This window comes from Salmo trutta, chromosome 23, assembly GCF_901001165.1.
Source record: "Salmo trutta chromosome 23, fSalTru1.1, whole genome shotgun sequence".
In the NCBI taxonomy this organism is placed as follows: domain Eukaryota; kingdom Metazoa; phylum Chordata; class Actinopteri; order Salmoniformes; family Salmonidae; genus Salmo; species Salmo trutta.
In genome coordinates, this window is record NC_042979.1 from 1,435,510 (window position 1) to 1,449,451 (window position 13,942).

The window sequence follows — 13,942 nt, forward strand, 5'->3', positions numbered from 1 at the left end:
CCATACCATATCTTAGACCCCCCTTACTGATTTAATGTTGATGGCGGTTGGCAGAGGGCTCATTCTTTCACCTCTCCTCAGCTATACTTCTCTGAGGTTCTGCTGTATGTATAGGCCCGAGCCAAATGAATGGAGGAGCCTTCAATAGGAGGTTGTGTGCACTGTGCAGGGGCTATGCACGTCGAAGGAAGTTCTACATGAACACGTTTGCATTGTCAGAAACTTGGTTTCAACCTGCCCATCCCACCCCCCATGCCAAGCCCTGATTGGATCAAATTATTATTCACTTTTATTTAACTAGGGAAAAACACATTGAGATCTAGGTCTCATTTGCAAATGTGCCCTGTGAACAATACATAAAATAAAATGTTATACAATTTAAAACACAAACTTAAATAGCAAATATTATATACACAATAAGCAATCAAACAAAACAAACACATTTATCAATATAAAAATCCTTAGCCTTTCTACTAAACTGACCCACAGACAACAACACATCCAAATGAAATGTTACTTGGAGATTATTACACATGATAGGGGCCTGGTAGGAAAAGGATGATTTGTCCAACTCTATGAATACATGTGGAGTCTCCAGCATTAACCAACCCTGTGATCTAGTGTTGTAATCCGAGACAGAGTCTCTGAATAAGTAAGGTGTGATCCACAGTGTGAATGCCTTGGACAGGTCAATGAAGAGGGCAGCACAGTGTTTCTTCGTATCTAAACAATTTATGAGATAATTTAAAATCATAGAAGTAGCAGAGATGGTACTATGACCTGGTCTGAACCCTGACTGTTTTACATCAGAAAAGATCTAAGCTGAGTATTAATCAATGATTTCAGGATTGTTGCTAGGCAAGATAGTTTGGAAATGGGACGATAATTATTTAGATCACTCGGGTCGCCGCCTTTATGTAGAGGAAGCACATGGTCCGCCATCCAAACTCTAGGGATAGTATTCTATATAATAACAGGTTCAGCCCTTTGTTCAACTGTAATCTTACAGAGTTACTCCACCTCAGAATTGCACTTGGCGAAAGGCTCAGCACACGCATACTCATGGTTGAATGGCTCTCGTTCAGGAAAATGATAAATAAGTGCACTCAGGCTATCCGGAAGGCCAAAGTTAGTTACTTTAAGGAGCAGTTCTCTCTGTGGGTCCCACTCCTTTTTCACCCCAGCTGCCAAACTAACCCTGATTCAGAGGACCATCCTAACCATGCTAGATTATGGAGACATAATTTATAGATTGGCAGGTAGGGGTGCTCTCGAGCGGCTAGATGGTCTTTACCATTCGGCCATCAGATTTGCCACCAATGCTCCTTATAGGACACATCACTGCACTCTATACTCTTCTGTAAACTGGCCATCTCTCTCGCAAGACCCACTGGTTGTTGCCTATTTATAAAACCCTCTTAGGCCTCACTCTCCTCCTTATCTGAGATATCTACTGCAGCCCTCATCCTCCACATACAACACCCGTTCTGCCAGTCACATTCTGTTGAAGGTCCCCAAAGCACACACATCCCTGGGTCGCTCATCTTTTCAGTTTGCTGCAGCTAGTGACTGGAACGAGCTGCAACAAACACTCAAACTGGACAGTTTTATCTCAATCTCTTTATTCAAAGACTCAATCATGGACACTCTTACTGACATTTCTGGCTGCTTTGCATTGTTGTCTCTACCTGCTTGCCCTTTGTGCTGTTGTCTGTGCACAACAATGTTTGTACCCTGTTTTGTGCTGCTACCATGTTGTGCTGCTGCCATGTTGTGTTACTACCATGCTGTGTGGGCATGTGTTGCTGCCATGCTATGTTGTCATCTTAGGTTTCTCTTTATGTAGTGTTGTGTTGTCTCGTCGTGATGTGTGTTTTGTCCTATTTTTATTTTTTTGTTCTTAACTGACTTGCCTAGTTAAATAAAGGTTAAATAAATAAAAAAATTACACACCATGTACCAACAAATATTCTTTACATCAACAACATAGGAATCACTTAAAAACGTATTGTATGACCTCTTATACACAATATAAGGCCCAGCCTTTGGAACTTTGGTTTTCCTAGATATGGCTACTATATTGTGATCACTAAATCCTATGGATTTTAATACTGCTTTCCAACTAATTTCTGCAGCATTGGTAAAGATATGATCAATACATGTTGTTGATTTTTTCCCCTGTACTGTTTGTAACTACCCTGGTACGTTGATTGATAACCTGAACCAGGTTGCAGGCACTAGTTATAGTTTGAAGCTTCCTCTTGAGTGGGCAGCCTGAAGAAAACCAGTCAATATTTAAATCACCCAGCAAGTATACCTCTCTATTGATATCACATACATTATCAAGCATTTCACACATTATCCAGATACTTACTGTTAGGACTTGGTGATCTATAGAAGCTTCTCACCAGAATAAGCTTTAGGTGAGGCAGATGAACCTGTAGCCATATTACTTCAACAGTATTTAACATGAGATCCTCTCTAAACTTTACAGGAATGTGGTTCTGAATATAAACAGCCACACGTCCACCTTTGGCATTTCTGTCTTGTCTGTAGATCTTATAACCATGTATTGCGACCACTGTATCATCAAGGGTATTATCTAAGTGAGTTTCAGAGATTGTCAGAATATGAATGACATCTGTTACTAGCAAATTATTCTTAACCTACATATGTTAACGTGGGCTATTTTTTCTACTTTTCTGTGATGCTTGATTATTTTTCTTGCTTTACTGGGAAGCTTAGCAGAGGTAGACATGCCTAGGTTATTTTTATTATTATTGCTAGCCCTGGCCCGCTAGCTGTCTGAATCGCCGTGTCTCCGGCCCGCAGAGCTACTCACTGGACCCCTATGATCACTCGGCTACGCATGCCTCTCCCTAATGTCAATATGCCTTGTCCATTGCTGTTTTAGTTAGTAATTATTGCCTTATTTCACTTTAGAGCCTCTAGCCCTGCGCAATACGCCTTAGTTAAACCTTTAGTCCCACCTCCCACACATGCGGTGATCTCACCTGGTTTAAATGATGTTTCTAGAGACAATATCTCTCTCATCGTCACTCAATGCATAGGTTTACCTCCACTGTATTCACATCCTACCATACCCTTGTCTGTCCATTATGCCCTGACTCTATTCTACCTTGCCCAGAAACCTGCTCCTTTTACTCTCTGTTCCGGACGTACTAAACAACCAGTTCTGATAGCCTTTAGCCGTACCCTTATCCTACTCCTCCTCTGCTCCTCTGGTGATGTAGAGGTTAATCCAGGCCCTGCAGTGCCTAGCTCCACATCCATTCCCCAGGGGCTCTCATTTGTTGACTTTTGTAACTGTTAAAGCCTTTGTTTCATGCATGTTAACATTAGAAGCCTCCTCCCTGAGTTTGTTTTATTCACTGCTTTAGCACACTCCGCCAACCTGGATGTCCTAGCCGTGTCTGCATCCTGGCTTAGGAAGACCACCAAAACCCCTGAAATTTCCATTCCTAACTATAACATCTTCCGACAAGATAGAACTGCCAAAGGGGCCGGTGTTGCAATCTACTGCAGAGATAGCCTGCAGAGTTCTGTCTTACTATCCAGGTCTGTGCCCAAACAGCTTCTACTTTTAAAAATCCACCTTTCCAGAAACAAGTCTCTCACCGTTGCCGCTTGCTATACACCACCTTCTGCCCCCAGCTGTGCCCTGGACACCATATGTGAATTGATTGCCCCCATCTATCTCCAGAGCTTGTGCTGTTAGGTGACCTAAACTGGGACATTCTTAACACCCCAGCCATCCTACAATCTAAGCTTGATGCCCTCACACAAATTATCAATGAACCTACCAGGTACAACTCCAAATCCGTAAACACAGGCACCCTCATAGATATCATCCTAACCAACCTGCCCTCCAAATACACCTCTGCTGTCTTCAACCAGGATCTCAGCGATCAGTGCCTCATTGCCTGCGTCCGTAATGGGTCTGCGGTCAAACGACCACCCCTAACCACTGTCAAACGCTCCCTAAAACACTTCAGTGAGCAGGCCTTTCTAATCGACCTGGCCCGGGTATCCTGGAAGGATATTGACCTCATTCCGTCAGTAGAGGATTCCTGGTTATTCTTTAAAAGTGCTTTCGTCACCATCTTAAATAAGCATGCCCCATTCAAAAGTGTAGCCCTTGGTTCACTCCAGACCTGACTGCCCTTGACCAGCACAAACATATCCTGTGGCGTACTGCATTAGCATCGAATAGCCCCCACGATATGCAACTTTTCAGGGAAGTTAGGAACCAATATACACAGGCAGTTAGGAAAGCAAAGGCTAGCTTTTTCAAACAGAAATTGCATCCTGTAGCACAAACTCCAAAAAGTTCTGGGACACTGTAAAGTCCCAGCTGCCCACTGCACTGGGGCTAGGAAACACTGTCACCACTGATAAATCCGCGATAATTGAGTATTTCAATAAGGATTTTTCTACGGCTGGCCATGCTTTCCACCTGGCTACCCCTACCCTGGTCAACAGTCCTGCACCCCCCACAGCAACTTGCCCAAGCCTCCCCATTTCTCCTTCACCCAAATCCAGATAGCTGATGTTCTGAAAGAGCTGCAAAATCTGGACCCCTACAAATCAGCTGGGCTAGACAATCTGGACCCTCTCTAAAATGATCAGCCAAAATTGCTGCAACCCCCATTACTAGCCTGATCAACGTCTTTTTCGTATCGTCTGAGATCCCCAAAGATTGGAAAGCTGCCGCGGTCATCCCCCTCTTCAAAGGGGGAGACACTCTAGACCCAAACTGCTACAGACCTATATCTATCCTACCCTGCCTTCCTAAGGTCTTCGAAAGCCAAGTTAACAAACAGATCACCGACCATTTCGAATCCCACCGTAACTTCTCCACTATGCAGTCTGGTTTCCGAGCTGACCATTGGTGCACCTCAGCCACGCTCAAGGTTCTAAACAATATCATAACCGCCATCGATAAGAGACAATACTGTGCAGCCGTATTCATTGACCTGGCCAAGGCTTTCGACTGTGTCAATCACCTCATTCTTATCGGCAGAATCGAAAGCCTTGGTTTCTCAAATGACTGCCTCGCCTGGTTCACCAACTGCTTCTCCGACAGAGTTCAGTGTGTCAAATCAGAGGATCTGTTGTCCGGACTTCTGGCAGTCTCTATGGGGGTGCCACAGGGTTCAATTCTCGGGCCGACTCTTTTCTCTGTATACATCAATGATGTCGCTCTTGCTGCTGGTGATTCTCTGATCCACCTCTACGACACCATTCTGTATACCTCTGGCCCTTCTATGGACATTGTGTTAACTAACCTCCAGACGAGCTTCAATGCCATACAACTCTCCTTCCATGACCTCCAACTGCTCTTAAATGCAGGTAAAACTAAATGCATGCTCTTCAACCGCCCGCACCTGCCCGCCCGTCCAGCATCAGTACTCTGGACGCTTCTGACTTAGAATATGTGGACAACTACAAATACCTAGGTGTCTGGTTAGACTGTAAACTCTCCTTCCAGACTCACATTAAGCATCTCCAATCCAAAAATAAATCTAGAATCAGCTTCCTATTTCTTAACAAAGCATCCTTCACTCATGCTGCCAAACATACCCTCATAAAACTGACTATCCTACCGATCCTTGACTTCGGCGATGTCATTTACAAAATCGCCTCCAACACTCTACTCAGCAAATTGGATGCAGTCTATCACAGTGCCATCCGTTTTGTCACCAAAGCCCCATATACTACCCACCACTGCGACCTGTATGCTCTCGTTGGCTGGCCCTCGCTTCATATTTGTCACCAATCCCACTGGCTCCAGATCATCTATAAGTCTTTTGCTAGGTAAAACCCAGCCTTATCTCAGCTCACTGGTCACCATAGCAGCACCCACCCATAGCACGCTCTCCAGCAGGTATATTTCACTGGTCACCCCCAAAGCCAATTCCACCTTTGGCCGCCTTTCCTTCCAGTTCTCTGCTGCCAATGACTGGAACGAACTGCAAAAATCACTAAAGCTGGAGACTCATATGACAACTCAGCGACACAATGGTAGGGATTAAATGAGCTGGACTTGGGTCATTGATAAGTCATTGTATCAACTCAGCCCTTTAATGCTGTGAAAGGATCCAGGAACCCAAATGATTTGGGTGGATCCCATCCTCCTTATAATATGTGCTTTGTTTCCAGAACATATCACAATTGTTAATAAATATTACACCCACAGAGCTGCAATAGTCTTGTAGCCAGTTATGGAGGGCTAAAAAGCTGCTGAACCGCTCAATGCCGCTATTTAGGGAGGGCAGAGGGCCAGATATTATAGGGCTGTTTGCTGGTGTCAAGTAGTGTCCCAATAAGGACCGTTCATCTCAATTTCCACCTAAAAAGATATACCCAAATCTAACCGCTTATACCTCAGGACCTGAAGCAGGGATATCCATGTTCTTCATACTATTTGAAAGGAAACACTTTGAAGTTTGTGGAGATGTAAAATGAAAAGTCATGTTTTTTATTTTTATTTTTGTTGCATCATCTTTGAATACACTTTCAGTTGGGAAAATATGGAAAATATGAGTGGCATAATCGTTGTTACATCCAAGATGTCAGACCCCGGTGCCTTGTCATTGTTGATAGAGAAAAAAAAATAATTCACCTCTTCCTCAATCACTTTACAGAATTTAAAATTACAATGCTTTAGCTAATCTTACAAATTAGAAAATCATTAAAGTAGTTAGCAATATCAGTGTGTTTTGTGATGAATAAGCCATCTGATTCAATGAATGATGGAACCAAGTTTGCCTTTTTTCCCAAAATTGAATTTAAAGTGCCCCAAAGCTTTTTACTATCATTGTTTTTATCATGTATCTTTGTTTAATAGTGTTAATAGTTAATTCTTATTTTTATGCAGTTTAGTCATGATTTCTCAATTTGCAATACGTTTGCCAATCGGTTGTGCAGCCAGACTTATGAGAGTCAAAATTGAGCTCAGGTGCATCCTGTTTTCATTGGTCATCCTTGAGATGTTTCTACAACTTGATTGGAGTTGATTTGGAAGGCAAACACCTGTCTATATAAGGTGAGTTGACAATGCATGTCAGAGCAAAAACCAAGCCTTGAGATCGAAGGAATTGAACACAGAGCTTGAGAGGATCTGCAGAGAAGAATGGGAGAAACTCCCCAAATACAGGTGTGCCAAGCTTGTAGCGTCATACGCAAGACAACAAAAGGCTGTAATCGCTGCCAAAGGTGCTTCAACAAAGTACAGAGTAAAGCTTCTGAATATTTATGTAAATGTGATAGTTGTTTTTTATTTTTTTTTATACATTTTCAAACATTTCTGAAAACCTGTTTAACAAGTTAGTCCATTTTAGAATAAGGCTCTAACATAACAAAATGTGGGAAAAGTCAAGGGGTCTGAATATTTTACAGATGCACTGTATAATTCCAGAACACAATCTTGTTGATATGCATTGCTAAACCATTAATCATACACATTTGCATGTTAAAATGGCTTGGTGGTTGTATCAACAATTGCATCAACTTAGATTGGATTACATTTTTTTATACAAGCATAAAATGTGATACCAAACACACTTTCAATGTGTTATGAAGATTATTAGGATTGTTTGTTAATTTATATATTGATTATTTGTCACCAGTGTAGCCGTGTTGAATAGACCAAAACGCAGCCGGGATATGTATGCTCATCTTTAATTATATTTGAATAAAGTGAACACGGGAAAACAATAAACAAGAATGACTAGTAACAGTTTTACAGGCTATACCGATACTTTAGCAGTGTAAAATCAACAACCCACAACCCCAGGAGAAAAACACACACCTAATATATGACTCCCAATCAGGAACAACGATATCCAGCTATTCCTGATCGGGAGTCACACAGACTAACACAGAAACAGAACAACTAGAAACTACATACAACACACAACTTCTGCCGCGTCCTGACCAAATACTAAACAACTACTCCCTCTGCTGGTCAGGACGTGACATTATTATTTCTGTATGTCTACATTTCTGCAATGCTGTCGCTGACAAGGAAAATAGACTCAAAGTGTAAAACTACTCTGCTTCAAGTGATCCTTGCTTCGCAGACCGTTTGCTTTTACTTTCGGTATAGCATGCCTCATCGATCATGTGAGTTGTTAAACAGCGACTCACGTTATGGAGCCGTTACGGTGACGTGGCAGCTTTGGTTTAGTTTGACCGTTACACTACCTATTACTCTGCACAAGGCGCTGTCTGTCACTGGCTTACTGTAATTTTTATCAATCTTTTCTATCTGCCGTTAACCCCATCTTCCTCCTTTCCCACAGGGGGAGCGAGGTCCAGACGGAAGTCCAGGTGCCAAAGGTTATCCTGGCAGGCAGGTGCAGTAAATGCTCTGATGTGCTGTGACTGTTATAGTAGGGTCAGGGGTCAGGCTTGACTGGTACAGTAGGGGTCAGATTTGACTAGTAGAGGAGGGTCAGGGGTCAAGAGGTTATGCTCATCTAGAGTAGGGTAGAAGGTTCAGACCAGCTCTTGACTGGTGGATTAACGAGGATTAAGTGTTAATGGGTTGTACCTGTGCAGGGTAGAGTGAATGGACTAGAGCTTTGATGCATAATTATGCGTATCACAATTCTGCACATCTACACAAGTGCAGGACAAGAGTTGTTGTCATGTAAATCATGCCACAAAGAGTCAGTTGAAGAGCTATAGTAAATCTTCCTAAGAATAAATGTTTTGACAATAAATTAAGAGACGCTTTTAGCTACATACTTCAAGCCCAAGTCTGCTTCAGTCACAGCTGCTTTCCTGGCATCTACTCCTAGGATGGGTTACTGTGTTTCTAGAAACTGCTACACTAGAGGAAGTCCTGTCTCTCCCTGCTGTTATTCACACACGGACTCATAAATTCCCAATTGACAGACTCATAAAATTGCAGACGCACGAACGCGCACACCACACACACACACACACACACACACACACACACACAGTATCACTGTGATAATTGGTTGGTTTTTATCTTAACCACTAATTGTGTTTAACCGTTCAACTACTTTTTCTCTGTCTTTGTCTTAGGGTTTGCCAGGTCCCATAGGAGCCATTGGGCCGAAAGGTGCTCGGGTAGGTGTACCCTTAATTCTCTCTACCCCAATTATTTTCCAGTTGAGCCTGACTTTCTTTAGCAGTGCTATAGCCTGTATGGGTTTAGGGGGAAGTTGCTCCTAGACTGATCTTCGCTCAGTTTTATATTTTTCCCATTTGTTAAGGTTAGGATAGGGGGAGGGGAAGCTGGTCCTAGATCTGTACCAAGGCAAACTTCACCCCGAAGCAGCCTGATGTTGTGGATGTGATGTCAGTCTGGACATTTGCGTCATACCCATAAACACCACACTGAACTCTGTTGTCATGCCTACGGGTTGTGATTTGATTAATTCTGGAAAGATGCTGATGTTCTTATGCTTACTGTATGTTTTTGGTTTTCAAGGGCAATCCGTCTCTCTTCTATGTTTCGGCTGATCTGACCTTGACTTTTATGCAGGCGGCTTGACACAGATTTTACTACTCTCTGTTAACAGTGGATTGTGTCTCCAGTCTTCAGCAAAACACACTTGCTTGCCAAGAGTTGTTTAATCAAAGTTATTGGTTTTGTCTGCTATAACCAACACACACACACACACGTACTGTACTTCTGCCTTTTCCACATAAACAGTATATAGCCGCTTCATGAATGAATGTGACTGTTGATAATCCCTTGCAGACCAACAGCCCCCCCCCCCCCCACACACACACACACACACACTCAGTGATGTTATGTTGCGCTTCATTAAAGACCCTTTATCAGCTCCCATGGCTGTTCCAAAACTGGCCCTGCCCCCACCGGCTGGAATTTCCTGTTTAAAGTAGTAAAAAGAGGCCTTCCATCCTCTCCATCAGCAACCCCCTCCCCTGATCTACCACACAACCATCCTCCTGTCCTATCTACATCCATCCCCTACCTACCTATAACTACCACCATATCTATCCCCTACCTACAACCATATGCATCAACCAACTCCCTCCCAACCCCTGGTTCACACATCTACCCCTTATCCCATATTTACCTTCAAGTAATTACCTACCTATAGTATACTACAGCTACCCTGTCAATTACATCTAACCACCCAGTATCTCTGATCTACATCTACCCTGTCTGCTACTATGTGCCTCACAACCAGCCCCTGATCCCGTAGCTACAACTAACCAACTCACTACGACTAACCATAATCTACAAACTACCAGCTATAGGACTCTATTTTTGCCTAGCGTTAATGCACCCTCTTTGGTAAATTTGACTTGTAAAAGCCAGCGCTCTGCTATTTGCCAACCCTGGCACCAGGGTTGGTGATTGACCTCTTTTATATCAGCTCGCTTGGGCTGAGGCGGGAAGGGTGCTGTATTTGTGGTGTATCCTGTAATTCCTGTGTGCCAATTTCAAGCAGCGTAACTGGTGATTATTTAAGACTCACCGAAAGCTGTTCTTAGCTGTAAATCAATTGGTTATGGCATCAATTTTGCCAGCCGAGGCACACAGTAGCTTAATCAGAGACAAGATGGTGCTGATAGAGATGGCAGCTTCGCTTCAAGTCCTTAGGAAACTGTGCAGTATTGTTTTTGTATGTATTATTTCTTACATTGTTAGCCCAGAAAACCTTAAGTGTTATTACATACAGCCGGGAAGAACTATTGGATTTCAGAGACGTCAACTTACCAGCACTACGACCAGGAATACGACTTTCCCGAAGCGGATCCTTTGTCTGCATCTCCCAGGGCATTTGAACTGATTCCAGAGGCCAACCTGAAACAATGCTGTCGGAGGAGAAGGTTCCGGCGCGGTCTTCTAGTGAGACTTCGGATGTGCGCACACCACCCACCACTTCCGAGTATATTACTCGCTAATGTCCAATCCCTAGTTAACAAAGCCGATGAAATTAGGGCAAGAGTTGCTTTCCAAAGAGATATCCGGGATTGTAACATACTCTGTTACACGGAGACATGGCTAGCTGGGGACATACTGTCGGAGTCCGTACAGCCAACGAGATTTTCAGTGCATTGCGCCGACAGGAAAAAACATATCTCTGGTAAGAAGAAGGGCGGTGGTCTCAAGTCCTTTTGTTCACATGACCTAGAATTATTCCTCACAACCAAATGCCGACCGTATTATCTCCCAAAAGTACTCTCCTCGGTTATAGTCACAGCCGTGTATACGTGTATATTCCCTGCAAGCGGATACCAAGATGGCCATCAAGGAACTTCACTGGACTTTATGCAAACTGGAGGCTGCATTTATTGTAACTGGGGATTTTAACAAAGCTAATCTGAGAACAAGGCTACCTAAATTCTATCAGCATATCGATTGCAGTACACGAGCGAGTAACACACTCGACCACTGCTACTCTAATGTCCGCGATGCATACAAGGACCTCCTCCGCACTCCTTTAGGCAAATCTGACCATGAATCCATCTTGTTGCTCCCCTCCTATAAGCCGAAACTAAAACAGGAATCACCCGTGCTTAGGTCTATCCAATGCTGGTCTGAAAATCAGATCCAGGCTTTAAGATTGCTTTGATCACGTGGACTGGGATATGTTTCAGGTAGCCTCAGATAATAACATTGACGAATGCGCTGACTCAGTGAGCAAGTTTATAAGGAAGTGTATAGGAGATGCTGTACCCACTGACTATTAAAACCTTCCAATAACCAGAAACCGTGGATTGATGGCAGCATTCGCGCAAAACTGAAAGCACGTACCACTGCATTTAATCATGGCAAGGTGACTGGAAACATGACCGAATACAGTGTAGTTATTCCCTCCGTAAGGCAAACAAGCAAAGCGTCAGTATATCAACAAAGTGGAGTCGCAATTCAACAGCTCAGACACGAGACGTACGTGGCAGGATATACTGTCAATCACGGATTACAAAAAGAAAACCAGCCCCGTCGCGAACATCGTCTTGCTCCCAGACAAATTAAACAACTTCTTTACATGCTTTGAGAACAAAACAGTGCCACCCACACAGCCCGCTACCAAAGACTGTGGGCTCTCATTCTCTGTGGCCGACATGTTAAGGTAACTGAACTCTCTTCTTTCATCACGAAGTGCTTTGAGAGACTCGTCAAGGATCATATCACCTCGATCCTACCTGTTACCCTAGACACACTCCAATTAGCTTATTGCCCCAATAGGTCCACAGATGATGCAGTCACCATCACACTGCACACTGCCCTGTCCCATCTGGACAAGAGGAATACCTATGTAAGAATGCTGTTCATTGACTACAGCTCAGCATTCAACACCATAGTACCATAGTACCCTCCAAACTCATCATTAAGCTTGAGACCCTGGACTTCCTGATGGGCCAGGTGGTGAAGATAAGAAACAACATCTCCACTCCGCTCATCCTCAACACTGGGGCCCCACAAGGGTGCGTTCTCAGCCCTCTCCTGTACTCTGTTTACCCACGAGTGGCCATGCACGCCTACAACTCAATCATCAAGTTTGCAGACGACACTACATTGGTAGGCTTGATTACCAACAACTACGAGACAGCCTACAGGGAGGAGGTGAGGGCACTCGGAGTGTGGTGTCAGGAAAATAACCTCTCACTCAACGTCAGCAAAACAAAAGCAATGATCGTGGACTTAATGATCGTGGTGTTAAGTTCCTCAGTATACATATTACTGACAAACTAAAATGATCAACACACACTGACAGTGTGGTGAAGATGGCGCAACAGCACCTCTTCAACCTCAGGAGGCTGAAAAAAATGTGGCTTGTCACCGAAAACCCTCAATAACTTTTACAGGTGCTGAATTGAGAGCATCCAGTTGGGCTGTATCACCGCTTGGTACGGCACTGCACAACGCATCACCGGGGGCTAACTACCTGCCCTCCAGGATACCTACAGCACCCAATGTCACAGGAAGGCCAAAAAGATCAAGGACAATAACCACCTGAGCCACTACCTGTTCACCTTGCTTCCATTCAGAAGGCGAGGTCAGTACAGGTGCATCAAAGCTGGGACAGAGATTGAAAAACAGCTTCTATCTCAAGGCCATCAGACTGTTAAACAGCCAACACTAGCACAGAGAGGTGATTGCCTACCTACAGACTTGATATCATTGGCCACTTTAGTAAATGGAACACTAGTCACTTTGTCACGTCCTGACCAGTAAAGGGGTCATTAGTCATTGTAGTATGGTCAGGGGGTGTTTGTTTTGTGTGTTTTGGGGTTTTTTGGTTGTAGGGGATTTTGGTTCTAGTTTTCTATTTCTGTTTCTTTTTCCATGTGTGGCCGAGTATGGTTTCCAAATCAGAGGCAGGTGTTGTTAGTTGTCTCTGATTGGAAGCCATACTTAGGCAGCCTGTTTTTTCCTTTGGGTTTATGGGTGGTTGTTTCCTGTATAGTCTGAACCTTACGGAACTGTCGTTTTGCTAATTTTGTTTAAGTGTTCACTTTAAATAAATATAAGAAGATGAGCACTATACCCGCTGCGCTTTGGTCTGTCCCTTCCGATGCTTATGACACACTTTAATAATGCCACTTTTTAAGAATGTTTACCTATCTCGCATTACTCATCTCATATGTACAGTATATACTGTATCCTTCACTATCTATTCTTTACAATCTATTGCATCTTAGCCGCTCTGTCACTGCTCATCCATATATTTTATACATATATATTCTCATCCCATTCCTTTACTAGATTGTGTGTATTAGGTTTTGTTGTGGAATGTGTTAGATATTACGTAGCTATTACATACTGTTGCGCTGTCGGCTCTAGAAGCATACGCATTTCGCTGCATTCGCAATAACATCTGCTTACCATGTGTATGTGACCAATACAATTTAATTCAATAGCATATTATCAATACTGGACATTATTTTTGTCTGTGCA

At 43.4% G+C, this 13,942-nt stretch overlaps 1 protein-coding gene across 1 annotated transcript in view; it reads left to right on the forward strand.

Moving 5' to 3' along the window:
• col27a1a (collagen, type XXVII, alpha 1a) overlaps positions 1–13,942 on the forward strand; it is a 292,078-nt gene that overhangs the window by 103,585 nt on the left and 174,551 nt on the right. The window contains exons 9-10 of the mRNA XM_029708455.1: positions 8,328–8,381; positions 9,082–9,126. Of these exons, the coding sequence (XP_029564315.1) occupies positions 8,328–8,381; positions 9,082–9,126 (99 nt within the window). The remainder of the gene's footprint in view (positions 1–8,327; positions 8,382–9,081; positions 9,127–13,942) is intronic.